Source organism: Fistularia commersonii, chromosome 12, assembly GCF_037954325.1.
Source record: "Fistularia commersonii isolate RoL2024-O1a breed Wild chromosome 12, RoL_Fcom_v1.0, whole genome shotgun sequence".
Taxonomy (NCBI): Eukaryota; Metazoa; Chordata; class Actinopteri; order Syngnathiformes; family Fistulariidae; genus Fistularia; species Fistularia commersonii.
This window is the reverse complement of record NC_141295.1, coordinates 10,535,107-10,551,654: the sequence shown is the minus strand read 5'-3', so window position 1 is coordinate 10,551,654 and position 16,548 is coordinate 10,535,107. Positions and strand designations below refer to the sequence as shown.

At 38.9% G+C, this 16,548-nt stretch overlaps 1 protein-coding gene across 3 annotated transcripts in view; it reads right to left on the bottom strand.

Annotated features, from left to right (window-relative positions):
* The window catches only part of clockb (clock circadian regulator b), a 21,166-nt gene extending 5,156 nt beyond the window's left edge, over positions 1–16,010 (bottom strand). The window contains exons 1-20 of one of the 3 annotated variants that reach the window (XM_086156998.1): positions 15,857–16,010; positions 14,303–14,388; positions 13,617–13,758; positions 13,361–13,449; positions 12,464–12,523; positions 12,175–12,323; positions 11,596–11,687; positions 11,341–11,430; positions 11,053–11,173; positions 10,735–10,848; positions 10,367–10,485; positions 9,854–9,936; positions 8,778–8,884; positions 8,521–8,668; positions 8,231–8,306; positions 7,527–7,665; positions 6,895–6,998; positions 6,596–6,721; positions 5,460–5,618; positions 3,778–3,957 (exon numbers count right to left, since the gene is read on the bottom strand). In XM_086156998.1, coding sequence (XP_086013124.1) covers positions 3,778–3,957; positions 5,460–5,618; positions 6,596–6,721; positions 6,895–6,998; positions 7,527–7,665; positions 8,231–8,306; positions 8,521–8,668; positions 8,778–8,884; positions 9,854–9,936; positions 10,367–10,485; positions 10,735–10,848; positions 11,053–11,173; positions 11,341–11,430; positions 11,596–11,687; positions 12,175–12,323; positions 12,464–12,523; positions 13,361–13,377 — 1,884 coding nt within the window. In that variant the 5' untranslated portion in view covers positions 13,378–13,449; positions 13,617–13,758; positions 14,303–14,388; positions 15,857–16,010. Of the gene's footprint in view, positions 1–3,777; positions 3,958–5,459; positions 5,619–6,595; positions 6,722–6,894; positions 6,999–7,526; positions 7,666–8,230; positions 8,307–8,520; positions 8,669–8,777; positions 8,885–9,853; positions 9,937–10,366; positions 10,486–10,734; positions 10,849–11,052; positions 11,174–11,340; positions 11,431–11,595; positions 11,688–12,174; positions 12,324–12,463; positions 12,544–13,360; positions 13,450–13,616; positions 13,759–14,302; positions 14,389–15,856 lie in introns of those variants that run through there. The other 2 variants (XM_086156999.1, XM_086156997.1) reach the window with 2 other exon arrangements.
* Positions 16,011–16,548: the final 538 nt, after the last annotated feature.

Sequence of the window (16,548 nt, the reverse complement as noted above, 5' to 3'; positions counted from 1 at the left end):
ATATTTCGATTATATTCCTCAAAGTAGCAAGGGATCTATATTCAGATACTGTATACTTTAAATATAACACACGCAGAACAAAAACGCTTTACAAGAGGCCTCACAGGATAGAGATTTCTCTATTTACCGTAATGAAATTCAATGAACGGTCCACAACTGTGTGGTCTTAAATGAAGCATATTGGTTATATAACATGCATATAAATCAACAAATGAAGATGCAAACAGTTTTGAGGCTGGAGGTACACCGGTTAAGTAAAAGTATTCATTCTAAAGAAAAGGAAGCCCATGATGAAGCAAGAATATATAATTTTCTCAATTAACAACATGGACAATGTGTACTGAACTGGATTTTAATTGCTTACTTTGCATTGAAACTAGGTCAAAGGAAGGGAAAACAGACACCTTTCAAACTTTTGTTACATATTCCAACAGACATGCAACCATCACCTAAAATGTAACACCGCTGTCAGCTAAAAGAATTCTGCTGAATGTTTGACAGCAAAAATGTCAGGAATGCATAATACATAACATATGATGCCTGACCCTTTATCGTCCAACATCAACATCTTCCATTAATGGGTGATCTTGGACATCTTAAAGGGCATTATCCTGTTTATAGCTATAAGCTATTCCACTGTTCCTCATTACACATTCATATTTTCTCTAAAAATAACAGAGCTGTATATTGCTGGAGTCTGATGTCCTTCACCCAGTCCTCCTGCACATTCTTTTATGAAGACTGAATGGAGATGACCTGAGCACTTGCGTTTCCTAATTTATTCCTTGCCCAGCAACACACAAAACACAACAAAAATATTTATGTATGCCCAGTTGAGAAGCTCCAGGACCCGGGTCATTCTTCAGTCCCCGACACAGTGTGAGGGTCAGTTCATAAGATGGACATTTCTGACTCCAAATATCCTCTCCAGACTCCCTCCTTGCTGTCGTCTCCTGATTGGTTTACCTTAAAAGGGTTTATTTGTTCATTTCCTCCTGTCAATAACACTCCAACGAGTTAACCAACATGTTATTCTAGTCTCGTGATCCACCCCACATCTTCCTACCTTTGTCTCTTATTGACTTCCCTGTTTATTCCTGCTATGACTTTTAACCCGCTTTCCTGTATGTTATTGCTCTCTAGACAGCACGCATCTGTTCCTGCCTTTCCGTCACCCTCAGCTTGACCTGATCAACACTTCTCCCAATCCCACTGGCATGATGTCCTCCGCAATATCTTCTGTTGATTTGCACTGCACCATTACGGTGTGCAGGAAAAAAACATTTTGATTCGTAGGGAAGGGTTCTTTTGCAGCATGTGTTTTTATGTTCCCATCCTGAGGGTGTCAGGCTGACTACACTACAGTCGCTGCAGGATTTTTTTTGCGTTTTTTTCAAATCCAAAGAGACAGCTACAACAGTAATGGCCTATTTGGCAAAGTAGAGCACAATAGAACTTAAATTCTTTGCTAGTCTTAGCTGTTACAGTCTGCTGGACCAGGAGGGTGTATTTGAGCTACTGAAAGACTCGAACCTTCGCTGGTTCTGTCTTATGTCAAACAGCTAAATTAAACTACAAGGAGAACCCAGAGAGAACTTCTCGATTGGATAAAGGGTAGGAATCATTGAGTATCTCAAAACACATTACTGCCATCATATGGCATATTTACCACTATTTACCACTAGTGTCATAATAATCATTCAATAATCATTCAATTTTGTGATAATATCCCTAAACAATACAACTACTATATGGCTAACTATGTAGGTGAGAAAGAACAAAAAACAGATGTAAACCATGCTCGCACATACAGCAAGATGAACTATCCAAACATGAAAATACAGTTTGACATCTTACGCTTAATAAAGAAAGTAAAATCTCAACACGACTCTAGTGAAACAAATAACCGTTCCAATGAAAAAACGTCACAGTACCATGAATTTTACCACCACTTGTCAGGTAACTGTAACATACAGTTTGCTGACATACAGTCAACAAATATTCATACATGACAAACAAATATCAATACAATCAATTATCTCTGGCTGACAAATTCTGTTGCTTTTATAATATATTTTCAGGCATGCAGCGAGGGCAGAGCTCCTTCACACAAACAAATTTTCATAAACACTGAATTCATACTACATAGCATATGAATGCTCATTTCAGAGCAAAACTAAACTGAATATACTTTCACTTAAAGCTTTCATTTTCTGATATTTTGCAGTTTGTGTTTTTTTTTAATTGAATCCTTAGTGGACAACCTTGAGTTGTGCATCACTGTGTCCAGCTGTGTGTGGATTGAAAGTGAAATACTTGGGCCCAAAGGGAAAAGTCCTTAATAATGTTAGAAAAGCCATATTCATTCATTTTGATGTGATTAACAGAAAATCTCTGGTGATCTTACAGGAACTGCAATGTTACTTGATAATATATCAATTAGTAGGACTGAATACAGTTAAGCATTTTTTTTACCACTTCTATTCAAATACATAAAAACATAGTATGCTAGAGTACATTGCTCTGGGGGATACATTACTCCAGTAGGAGGTCATTAGCTATATAACTTCTGGTTTCCTGATTCTCAACTTTACAAATAAGAAGATGAGACTATTAGAAGCTTTTGTGAGGAATAAATACATATATAATATAATATATATAAAGGAATAAAAATATAAAAGAATAAAGGATAAAAAAACTACACTAAAAGCACCGCATAGCCAATTTAACCTAAAAAGTAATATATAGCAATACAGTAGTATAGCTGTTGAAAGGGAGTCCAGTGACAAAATTCAATTAGGCCTGTGGTGTGTGCATTCCAACAAACGATAAGATATTTCCATTTTGCAGACTGCATGCCATAAAATTCCTGCAGCAATTTTCATGGTGAAATGTAGTAGACCCATGGGGCCACTTGATGACAGCAGAATGCGGTGAATAGAATTGCTCCTTAAGTTTTTATTCCTTTAATGCTTGGTTTCTTTTTTTGATTGTCTTTAACATCGTGGAATGCAGTAGGTTGCGGTGGCAGGTTTACTGCCAATGAACAGATTTGAAGGAATTTAGAGATACATTTTAAACATGTCAAATTGTCAAGTCTGGTTGATTTCAGTAGGTGAACTTTACAGGTGAACGAAATAATAGATGGCAGTTGGAAAGCAGAGCCCTAATTAATATAATAGTAGGAAATATCCTGAAGAACCACATTTTAAGCATTGCTTTGGCAACAGTAAAATCTATTTCTGACGCAAGTAAATGCACTGCGTCATGAATAATTTGCAATTATATATGACTTCATCTCATTGACCCACTAACTGCTCTGGCTCATGTGATGGCTTTATGCGCTTCAGGCATATGTATGAAACCCAATATAAAAGCAAGCTGAAATAGACATTTGTAGTACCAAACCAGTCAGCTACCCAAAGTTAGGTCTACAATATTCAATGTCAACTGACAGCAGTGCTTTGCCCAAGGGATTCACAGTGAATGTGCATAGGTTAGTTCATGATGTGACTCGAGTGAATTAAAAACATCTGCTGCTGCGAAATGACATTTATGTAAGACACAACAACAAACAACAATGATCCCAATAGTATTTGGCTGGATAAACAAGAATTTGGAACGGTGACCTCCACAGCACTGTGTTCAGCTCCCTCAACCCCATGTCGTGAAACGCAAGTATCAAAGGGCAACACTGTTGTATGACCATGCAACATTATCTGCACATTGAGGGTTGTAGTGGCTTCTATAGGGGAATCGTGCGTGTGTGTTTCTCACCTGCTGCTGTAGGCTCTGCTGAGGAGGAGCCTGCGGCTGAATAGTGAGCTGCTGAGTTCCTGAATGGACGGGGTTAATTGCCACTTGCTGGACCTGGTTGGTGAGAGTGGTTGTCTGCGGGACCGACCCCACCTGAGGAAGCTGTACGTTCATCCCTCCACCTTGTTGCTGCAACAACATCTGTATGAATGAAAAAGACAACGACATGACACAGCCATCTGTGGGTCTACACTTAGACCAAATTCACTGTTTTTGTAGCAGGCATCGGCACTCTTTGAGTTTGTTGTTCGCAAAATAATTTTCTGAAAATGCCAAACACTGAGGTAGTGAATACCTATCTATTGTTGTGGTTCCCTCCTTAAAGAACTAAAATATACATAATGAATGACTTCAGATCTAGGTCAGACACAGCCAGTTCAAACCAAATAAAGAGGCACGCAACAGAAAAATAACATTGTATCTTGACACACTTAGGGTCATGTTTTCTTTTATTCATTCTGAAAAAGTATAGAGGGTTGTAATTGTCGATCCTGGACAATAATAGTACATGCAAAATGGCGGTGGCAAGAGTAGTCTAACATAGCGTAGTATTAGCAAGTATCCAATGGAGAGAACATTAGAGTATGTTGTTGAGATAGCTCGTATCTATCCAGCAAACATTTCTGCTGCCATTTGAAATAAAAGTTATGTAGTAAGCGATTGCACTCTTAAAAAATTAAATAAATAAGTGTAAAAGTGTTAATTTTGAATGACGTATTAAGTTATTGAATTTGAGAGAAACTGTGAATTTCTGGTATGATGAAATACTGGTGGATTACTTTGTGACATGAAAATTACAGGGCGTCCATGTGAAAAATTATTCGGAATGAAACAGAAAGTGAATGTTCAATAAATAAAGCAGTTGAGCAAGCAGCTGTTCCTTTTCAGCTGACATTGACTCATCAGTAAATATTAGCAGGAGACAAATCAGATGTTGCTAATTAATTTTAATTTCCTCTGAAACTTGACAGCAGACCCACATGAAACTTGGACATTGTTCACTTTGTTTGGTCTCGGCAAAAGTAGTGTAGACACTTGCCTTTTCAAGGACAGATAGTTGTGATGCATGTAACTCGAATTTGAACATAAACGTACAATTACTAAAGGTGTTACTTTTGCTTAACAATCCTATGAAAACAAGCCATTCTCTTGTCAAAGGCTCCAGTCGCATCAAGAGGTCATGTTACCCTCCACGCATCCCCATTTTTGACTCACTGTGTGTTTGTGTGTGTGTGTGTATATATATATATATATGAAACAGGACTTGCACCAGTTAAGTATAGCCTGTTAAAAACAGGTCATTATTGTGTTAATAGTTTAAAAGGTGTACAGGAGATATATTTGGTGAATAAATAAGTTTGGAGGTAAAATGAGAAATATCAGTAAGATACAAATTGCAATCTACATGTCATATTGTTTTATTGAGTTGAAAAAAAAGAATGGAGAAGGAAGAGAAATTCCGGAGGACAAAGATTTTAGTTGTTAAGTACTGGAGACAGTGACCTAAAATTGATTCGGTTAATAAAATGCATAATTCTTTTGTTAAACAAAACCAATTATTCAATTAAGCAAATTGAAGTGGATATTCTGAAATGTGACTGGTAAAAAACAGAAAAAAATATTAGTCCATATGTGAGTCCTACCTGTATGCCCTGTCCCTGGACTCGCTGCAATTGCTCTTGGATGTGCCGTAGCTCCTCTTGCTGCCGCTGGATGTTGGCCTGTATCATTCTGGTCCTTTGCTCTAGCTGTTCCTTTAGGTGCTGCATAGCATTCACCTGTGCAGAGAACTCCATCACAGGCTGTGAGGAAAGAAAACAGGGTCAGGCTGGTGACTAAAGATGCAGGCCTACATTTTCCCTCAAGGGCACGCAGATTAATTTGATAGTCACTCTTGATTTGGTTCAAGAGAAACTTAAAAAAAGGACAGGTGACAAATCTCCTTTTATTCCTTCTCATCCAGAAAAGACATTTTGAAAAAAATATTTTCCTGCGATTTCTCTTTCATATTTCATTCTGGGTAAAAATGCCTTTTAAAATATTTCCTTTTGTTTATTTGAAAGCAAAGTAGTGAGCCTTACGCTTTGCATGGACATCCTGTATTTGAGTCACATCTGTGCCGCACAACCTGTTAGTGCATGCAGGGCAAGGGTCTCTGACTGCCCTCAAATACATAATCTTTCTTCATTCAAAAGTCTCTTGTCTCAAAATCCACAGATCTGCTGTATCTTTAACATGATCCTGCAACTATATGATGACAGGATTCTACTAACAGTGGTGCTTTCTCTTAATAGAGGGAAGTTAAAAAGCTCTACATCTCTTGTCAATGTATATATTTATTTTTTCCGGTATTAAAACTTGGGTGAATTATGGATGCAATACAGTGTGTCAATATGGCAATAACCAAATAATTTCACTATTAAAAATGGGCAAGAGCCTGGGACTGGGAGCACACTGCTGGTGCTTGCCAGTGATGCACCCTGATGCAGGTGATTTCAATACTAATATCGTGTGAACATGAGCACTGAAATGTAAAACGAGAGATATTCAAAAGCAAATACAGGCTATATGAACCTGGGGTTTATGTCCAGACTTTATGTCACTAAGGCAAACTTGCTGTTTTGCAAGTGTACTTTAAACAGGCACACTGAATTTCAGGGTGTGGTTCTTCAGTTTTCAATAGCTGCATAATTACTGTAAATAAAGTCAGCGATGACTAATAATCGTCCTTGCATACAGAACTGAAGCCTGCAACTATGAAATATATTTTCATGATTACCTGTACATTTGTTTGTAGCTGCTGTGGTTGTTGTTGTTGTTGTTGTTGCTGCTGCTGCTGCTGCTGCTGCTGCTGACTGACCAAACCTGGAGTGACACTCTGGCCAGTGGTCTGAGAACTCATTGACTGAAAATACAAATACAGAAATTATGAGGGCAATTGTGACGTGATACATTTTTCATACCATGAAACAGAGTTTCAACTGTCTTACTTGTTGCTACAAAATATAATCTATAATCTCATCAAATCTCTGAAGTTATCCTTCATTAAATGTTGCTATTCTGATCATTGTAGCTCACCTGACTGCTGATGGAGGAGCGGCGCTGTAATGGTACCTCAATGGTGGTGGCAAGAGACTGGAGGGGTGGTGTTGCCGTGTCCATATGTAACTTGGAGGCTGTTGCTGCAGAGCAAATCATCGTTGAGCAATATAAATGACACATTATATTGCCATGCTAACGTATACAAATAAAGCAATTCGGTTCATCCACATCATGGATGAACCATGAGCAGAAAGCAACTCAGGAGCAGCATCAGGTTCAGCAGTTAGGGGTGTCTTGCCAGTCAGTATCTTGCTAAACAACACTTCAACAAGCTACAAGGAACTGGGAAACAAACCAGGAATTTTTGGTTCCAAGAATGACGCTCTAACCCCCTGCCCCATACCGCCCCCTAACACACTGACTGGTGATACGGCTGTTAAAACTATCAGCCCATAAGGAGTGTAGCTGCGTTTTGTCTCTATTTGTTTAGTGCTGATGAAACTTCATTAGAAGAAAATGTCTAAATGAAAGTTTGAGCTTTACCAAAAATTGTTTAAAACATTCCTTTCATTGGGTCCATTTTTTTGGCACAATTATGGGATATGCAGAGAGAAATCTCTTATACTACAAAAAATGAAAAATTGGTGTGTGTGTCTTTGCATCCTTACAAGTGCAGGTGTTGTCAGATACATGGGATGAGGACTTGCGGGAACTACGTGAAGAGGTTGAGGGAGTTCGACTCTGGTCAAAACGCTCCAATGCTTTCTTTAGGCTTGATATATTTGGGTCTGAACCAGAGTCCTGACTCTGAAAACAATCAGAGACAAAAACAAAATAAACAAATATACCTATTACTTGATTATTAAAAATAAAAATAAAACACAACAACATATATGCTAATGATGAAAGATATTATGGACTTAATCTAATAGCCAAAGCTGAAAGTTATTAAATCAAAATAACAAATTCCAATTGAGCTTCTTGCTTGATGCACAAATTAAAAAGAAAACAATTGTTAAAAAAAATAAAAAAGGGTATCAAATTCAAAAATACATTTACAAGACAAATCTCTCGGTCCACAATACTCAAAATATATTTATATTCTCGGTGGCAATGATCTTGAATTACTTTACAAAAAACCTTGAATGCAACCAATGTTTCCTTTTTAGTGTTAGCAAAAGAGTTTGCACTGGCCCACTTTTAAATGCTACCCTGCATCAATTGTCGCAGCAGAGTTGTAATAAATGTATGCATTTGTGTTTCTTGCCCTGGGGAATTCCAAAACTAAATACTGTGATGCAAAAAACACTATGATTATGATAACTGAATATCATTAGGATCATCATTATTAATATTTTTTTAGTCCTGTTACCTTATCCACAGTGACATCAGGGGTAGACTCCTCTATACCCAGCTCTCTGCGCTGTTCTGCCCTTACTTCTGCATAGCTGTGGACAAAAGAACTTCTATGGTCACTTATGGGAGTGGAAGGAAGGGAATGTATGAGTATGAGAGATGTGACAACAGCAGATGTAAACATAATATAGAAGTCCAAAAGCCCCTTTCTCCCATAAACTAATAATCAAAACAAAAACATTTGTTTTTACATTTTTAAATCCGTAAAAGATAGGAAAGAATGAGGCTGCTTTCAGCTGAAAGTACCTGACTACTGTGTGCGTACAGACTATAAACTCAGGCCGGGAGTTCCACTGGTGATAGGTGATGTAGTAATGCGTTTGCAGCCATATCCACTGTTGACCTTTAGTCAAGAAACGGTAATAGCAAGACTTCCCTTTACCATACTGCATCACTGGGCAGAGGAGAGACAAAAGGCAGACACGATGAAAAAAAGTTATTAGAGCCAGAATACAGAATAAATTAGAAGTTTGATATGAAATTGTGAAACAGGGGACCCTTACAATGTTCATGACACTTGGCAAGCGTCTCCAGGTCGTCCACATGATAATAATCGTACCCTGATGTTCCCAGAACCTCAAATGGCAGATAGCCTATGATTGGCGGTGCTCTGAGAAAATTCAGTGGTATCATTCAGTCAATTTCTCATGTTAAGTCACCATGGTTACACTTCACTATGGGATATAAATATTTTTTTTTCTAATGGTAGACATTCTAAGCATTGTAGGTGATAGCATACTACAATTGTGGGCAAACTAAGAAGTTGTCACAGTATTTCAGCAAGCTAGGCTGCATGATACGTCATCGTAAAGATACTCACTCAAACACAATGGTTGCTATGATTAAATTTGTTATATTGTGCTAGAAGGGACTCACAAATCCAATCACAGATGTCATTGGGCAAGAGGTGAGGTACACCCTGGAATAACTGCCAGTTACTCACAAGGCCATATATAGAGGTTAATGACTATTCACTATGCCATTTATGCGTCTGGGCAATTTTAAAGAACGATTTTGGATTTTCTTAGGAGACTGGAGAAAACCCGAAAGAAAAAAACAGAAACATGTAGTTAACTCATTATTATTATTATAATAATTATTATTGTTGCTAGATCTCATTTGATTCTTAATTGAGAATCTTGGTCTGGCTTCACATTACAGTCTACAGGTAAGTAGGTGGGTAACTCCTGACACCAGCAATCCAACTGTCATGCTTGACTGTTTAGATCATACAAAAAAAAGAAAACAATCACTACATTTACCAGTAGGTAAAATTACAATGGAATCTTTTGCTGTTAAACAGGCATTTTTAACAGACATTTCAGTCTAAATAAGATGTCTGCCACTATCGACCGTGACCATTATGCCATGTTAAATTCACAACGTTTTCTGTCCTGACTATGCTGTACCTGTACTTATGCTGTACCACCTATTAGGTTTTATCTCAATTCATGAGGTTGCTTTAGTGTAATGCAGCGAATATTAAAGAAAACAAACTCAAAATACATCATCTGAAAACATAAAGGTGTTGTCTCTTATAAATAAGTGCATTACATTTGATTGTGTCTGTTGTGTTTACCTGTGGTCTAAGAAAAGGAACTTCCACTCAAGACTGTGCCTAGAGGTGAATTCTTCATTTGGCTCTTCCACTGTACACATCTCCTATAAAGATTATAGATACCAAACATTATTTACATATACTTTTTATTACTGTTTTTGAATGCATGTATGTTCATAGGAAGACCAAAGAGAAGATTTATGGATGTTGTGAAAGAGGACATGAAGTTAGTTGGTGCGCCCAGTACTATTCCCCATTTGATGATGAAAATATAAAATATAAAAAATCTAAAATATTGTAGCCTACTTAAGCATGAAAAATTAAATCACCAAAATAGATCCCCACAGGAAGTGAAAATTTCAAATCACATTTACTTTAAATCATATATAGCAAGGGGTAATAGAGAGGTGACAGGGGCAAAAACTGAGACTGAGACAAAGACAAACCTTTCCATGGACACCGAATGAAAAGAAAAGGCAAATAACATTAATCACTCATAGTGCTATTTCATAGGGTAGTTTAAGTATCTACTACCTTAATAAACTGCGGCTTGGCCAGGCGGACGGTAGCCACAAAGCACACCTGGTCATCAAATGCAGGCTGTAGTGATCGCTGCAAAACTCCTGCTAGACCATTCCTCGTCACATTTGGAACTACACGATAGAACACACAGTGCATCATTGAAGACGTTGCAACCTTTGGCTCAAATTATTTTCCTCATTAAATTCAAAATTGAGTTGAGAGCAGCTTGTGGAACCATGCACTATTGCCTGTTCCCATAGCCTCACATGTTGCCAAGATTTTTTTTACTTTTTCACTAATTGATAACTTAGTGGCTCAAAGGCGTTCATGGGAAATCTTGTTAAAAATAAGATGTCTTTTTTTTTTAATAAAAATCATACCATTGGTAAGCGACTTGAAGTTTCCGATGAACTTGACATATTCATAGACCGGCGGTTCTTTTGGGTCAATGGACCCTCTTAGCATATGACAGCAAAACTCCATGTAGTTCTTTGCTGAAAAACCATAAAGAGAAATAATAATTAGTATGGCATCAATGTGCCAGATATTTCTTTGTTGGGGCTTATTTAGTACCAGAATTTTACCAGAAATTAACAAAAATGATCAGGAATTGAATTACAGAAACAATTTAAGCTGTAAATAACTGAGCATTTTGATCTGTATCTGCTTATATGAATGTGCTGTCAGGTGCTACTAACTTTTTAAGTAATCAGAACTAAGGCTCTCTGGGTCTGTGGGATGTGTGGATAAAGACTTGTACACATCAGAGTGTTCTCCAACTGGCAAGAAGTTTAACAGATTCTGGTCCACCAAGTCCGCCTAGAAAGCATACATAAAACAAATGAGAACACACACACACACACCCAAAAAGGTGCATTGTCTGCCCTTTTCATTTCACATAGGTCATCGTGACATGCTTCATTGAAGCACAAAGAAACTGCCTAATTTACAGTGGATGAATAACAAACAGAAGCAGTGTTACTCACCGGTAGGTGTTCTAGTAGTGAAGTGACACTCTCAGAGACATAGAGGATGTTCCCGTCAGTCATTATTGCTATAAAAAACCCATCCAGAGCCTGATAATGAAGTGAGGAAAAGAAAAGCACACTTTTATTTGGTCTCGAGCTGTGCTAGTCACAGTTTTGTCTTGACATTTCTATTCTCTTTTAGCCAAAGGATTATGTGAAACACAAGGGAATGATTTAAAAGCCATTTGCAATGCACAAATGCAAATATCTGACCTCCAGCATGAGCTGAGTGAATTCCTCATTGCTAAGAAATGGAGGCTTCCAATCCTGCCTGATCTCGCTTGACTCTGACTGGGCTGCAATTTCTGATGGGGGACAAAGAAAAAAGCAAGTCAAGTGGGTAAAACAGAAAAAAAAAATAATATTGAGCAAAGCATGAAATGTCACAAGACATCCGTTACAAGAATGTATTGATAGTACAAGGCTCAGAGTGAAAAACAAGGGTGTTAAACAGGAGGCTAGATAACACAGTGAACAGATAACAAAAGAGGACGAGGGTGCAAAGCAACCTAAACACAGAATACACAGATGGCAAACTTATCAGTAATAATACATTTACTTAATAATCCAGTTCAAAGGTTCCAAATCAGTAAATGGAAGCGTATACATTACAAAACACAAACCAGTACTATACCTAAATGTCACATTTGCCTAGCTAATAAATAAAAATAAAGATCAATAAGCATTTCAGAGGATACTTTTGTGTAACTAAATGTAAAACAAGAGATATGAATATAATGAACTGTTAGACAGACTGACAGAAGTAAAGTAATGATGATCAAAAGCACTGACCATTATGTTTACAAAGGAAGTCGATGCTTTTCTGCAGAATGGTGGATTTGTCCATTTTCCTGGTGTTGCCTGGCAACATTGTGCCAAGTTCTTTGATGAGGACATTGAACTGGTCTCTCCGTTTCTTCTCGGATTTGTTACGGGACACACTAAATAAGAAGAATTTGATTATTTAGATGCTGGATTTCTGTGTGATATTATAACCCAAAAGTTTCAACTGTTAAATAAGTACAGATTTAAAAATAATTCATGATGTGTTTTTTTGAAACGCTGAGTATAGTCAGATTACCGTTTTGCTTTGTCCTTTTCATCTTCTTCCATCAACCCATCAAAGATGCTACAATCATCCCTGTAAAGTGAAACAAGCATAATTATTTCACCACACCTTGCATTTGGTTGGTGTGCTTTCTGTTAGATATAAGTAGAATACAGGTCAGTAGGTTAATGAACATTATTTATCATAAAAAGATAGAAATAAGTTTCAAACAGCATTCTGGCTTTTCTTTCAATACTGACTTGTGTTGAACTGAAGGCTAAATAAAGTTGAGGACGAAACTGTAGATTGTAATTATGACCTCCTCAATTCCAATATAAAGCTATTCAATGAGTTAGAAGCCCATGCATCCATTATCCTACTCTGGGTCACGGGGGGTGCTGGAGCCTATCCCAGCTTCCATCGAGCGAGAGGTACACCCTGGACTGGTGGTCAGTCAATCGCAGGGCCACATCAACAGACAGACAACTATTCACTCTCTCATTCGCACATCTGGTCAATTTTACCACCCGGTACCACCTAGTTAGAAGGCCTGTTTGTAAATTAAAAAAAGATAGATACTGAGACTTATTAAGGACTCATAGAAATCTAGCACTGTAATGATTATTATCTTTGTGATTTCTGGTTAAAGAAGGAATATGATTGAAACATCTTAAAAGAATAAAAATAAAACAGTACAAATCACATTGTACATCAGAAAAAAAGATACAAGGGAAATCCAAAAAAAAAGAACAACTAACATGTATCGTTGTTGAGAAAAACCCAGTAGCAATAGCTGAAAGTTATGGTCTCATTCAATATTGATGCATTCATAATGGGCCAATGCATTTTATACTTTACAAAAGTAGTGTTTCATATCGTGCATGTTTCTTATTGCACACTGACACTCAATGTGTGATTGCTGCAGCTTACCCTATGCTTGATGTCATGGTGGCTGCTGATTAGGGCTGTGGCTGCAGTGACTTGCTCTTTAGGCGTGAGGTAGGCATTTGGAAATCCACCTTAATGTAGAAGAATTAAGTAGATTGTTATGACTCACATTGGAATTCAAAAATATGGGTGTGCAAGCAGGGTATTTCACTTTATAAAGTTTTTCAAAGAACGATGCACGTGACCAAAATAAATAATACATGTCTCCTATGACCCAGCTGGCCTGGTCACATCTCACCCCACTGCAGCTTGTGCACACCGTCAATTAATGTCTTTTCTCAGGGGGTGTGGAAAGGGTTCCGGGTAAAAGCTGACTTTGAGGTCATTGGGGGTCACAAGTTGGAACTGGATCATGGAAAACACATGGTGGTCCGCTAAACCTGAAGGACAAATCAGAGAAAAAAAAATTGGGTCATTAAGGGTCATAGGGTCAAATCGGGGCCAGCGTCAGTCAACCTTGAACTGTCTGTCAATGCATTCATGAATTCAAACCATCATCTCTTTAACGATTTGTTAGCAACTGCAATGCAATGTCAAATGTCAAAAATAATTTACAGCCCTTTACAATAATTCAAAACTTATGAAATATTAAACAAATAAAGTTATTGTCCTTAAAGCAATTTGTTGCTTTTCTTTAAGTGTATCATTCAGCAAATATAACATCAAGATTAAATGCAGTGGTTTTATTTCATCATACTCTATGCATTAATTCAATTTAAACTACTATCTGAAAGTGGGTCAAGAAATCGTGATAAAGGATATGATTTCAGCTCAATTAGCAAAAACAAACCCTGCAACCATCAGCTGATTGTGAAAGGGAAATTAATCTTCTATTATACAGTAAAACAAGTTTTTCAAGAAACTCTTCTGGAATGCAGTTACCAATATGCGAAGATATTAATGATGAAAAATGTGTTGGCTTACACTCTGGAGTGATCCTTTGGAGGGTAGGCTTGTTGTTTTAGAGCCTATCCTTACAAACCATGACTAAGCCTCATGCCACACCTTTCCTGAAAGACAAAAAATTAAACTCTTTCATGGAGACATCAGGGAATCCTCGCTCACTGGCTAACACAGCTTTATTCCGTTGTATTCAGATCAACTGAATTTTCATTGGATGAAATACCAAAATACGTGATAGTATTTAATGGTTTTCCAGCATTTAACCTTATATTTGATCTTAGACAAACACAAATTATTATATCTGTATGTAGATGGTAACCTTGTTATAGAGTAGCCTTGTATCCTTGTGTCTTAAACCCAAAGAAAAAAAAAGAAGACCGAAACCAACCCCTCGTGGATCAAGCTGATTCCCCGTGAACTCCGAGACAGGGGGGGGGTCTCGTTGAAAATATGTGACAGCAATTCAGAAGGTCAGAGTGGGTGTAGTAGGACCAGAAAACATCAGCGGGAAACGGAAAGCCTTTCTTATAGTAACGTCAGGAGGAAAAAATGCCCTCTTGAACTATTCTAATATTTTTTGCTACCATCTAAATGACCCCACAGTGGCTTTACTTTTGGAAGCACCTACCCTGACCTACAGTCATGTAATCCTCGTGGCTAAGCTTTGGACGACTCTACCTACTGTACCACTAAGGATGAATGCACATTGATACAAACAAAACTAATCAATGGACGTATGTTATTCAGTTGGACGCACAGCTACCAGCTCTTAGTTTGACACAGAAAACCCCTAATATAATGTTACCATCTTGTGCCACAGGTGTTAAGTTATACAACCGGGAGAGCAGCCCCGTATTGCTAGCTAGCGGGCTAACTAAGCTTGCCACCGAAAACTGTACATTTGGCTAACTCGCGAGATGTAACCCTCAATCTGAATTCCGCCCGCTAAACGTTACATTCATAGATACTGAGTGACACGGTTATAGCGAGTAACGCGCTCGGCGTTTCGTGTAACGAAAAGAGGGGAAATATCAGTCCATATCATTGCGAGCTGGCATCGAGCCTCAAGCTGTCACGCAACAACTAAAGACAAAATAATCTCTGAAATACCGCCGCGGGTCATCAAACACCGCCGGGGAACTCAGCCTCGGCGTCGGCGCGGAGCTCAAGCTCCCGCAAAGCCGACGAAAAACACCAATGTAGGTCGCACCAAAAATGCCCCCAAAAAAACCCACCGATGGTTGAAACATTTACGCGGCAGATGTATGTATACACACACTCAAACACACACACTCACACACTCACACACACACACTCTCATACACACACTGGGAGGGACGCGCGCACAAGCGCGCGCACATAGACACTGGCTGCTCCGAATGTGGGTCACTGGGCCTTGCTCTCCCTCAAGCGTGCGGAAACAGTGCCGAAGCCTCCGCTGCAGTCCGACCGCTTCCGCACGCCAGAAAAACAACAACCCGCCGAACCGACCGCGCCGTATCGCGGCCGACAAACACCGCCGTCCGTCCGTCTCCGACAGCCCCTCTAACAGCGTGTGCATTAAAAAGTCGTTACCTTCGCGAATATTCGACAGCTGCCGCCGTGTTTTGCTCGCCGTAGTGTTGCATCGAGGAGGCGGCGGGGGCCGGGAGGACTCCGGGTTGGGGAGAAAAACAGGAGGCCTACTTCATATTACGCTGTACAGTCATGCGCAATAGAGACAGTACGGCGCACTATTTTCCAAGTACAGTAGCGGCAGCACGGAGGAGAGCGCTGAATGATTCCTAGGAGGGGGAAATGACTCCGCGTGTTTTAGTGGCTTTTCCTGTCAGACAAGTCCGCTGATTTGAATCCACCTACTTCGGTTCGCGATCGTGGAGAGCGGAGAAAAAAAAGAGCGCGGGGGGGTTAAGCGTCCGGCGTCTTTAAAAGACACCTTTACGCGGATGTAGACGTTGGGGGACAAATTGAAAAAAATCTAATTATTATTATTAAAAATCGTGACAGCGCGTAAACAACGTGGAACAGTGATCCATGCTATAAATTAGAAAATAACTAATTAATACTGACACATTTCTTCTCCAAATTAAAAAAAAGGTGTCCGAATATGACGTGGGAATGCGACGCCCGCGGGGCGCCTAGCTCCGGGTGACCCTGTGCCGTAGCGAGGGGTTTCCCCCCTTTATCGACAACCAATCACGAATCGCTATATGTGGTGACGTTTCCACGTCCACTCTCCAGGGTCCCCCCATTAATCTCAAGATTGG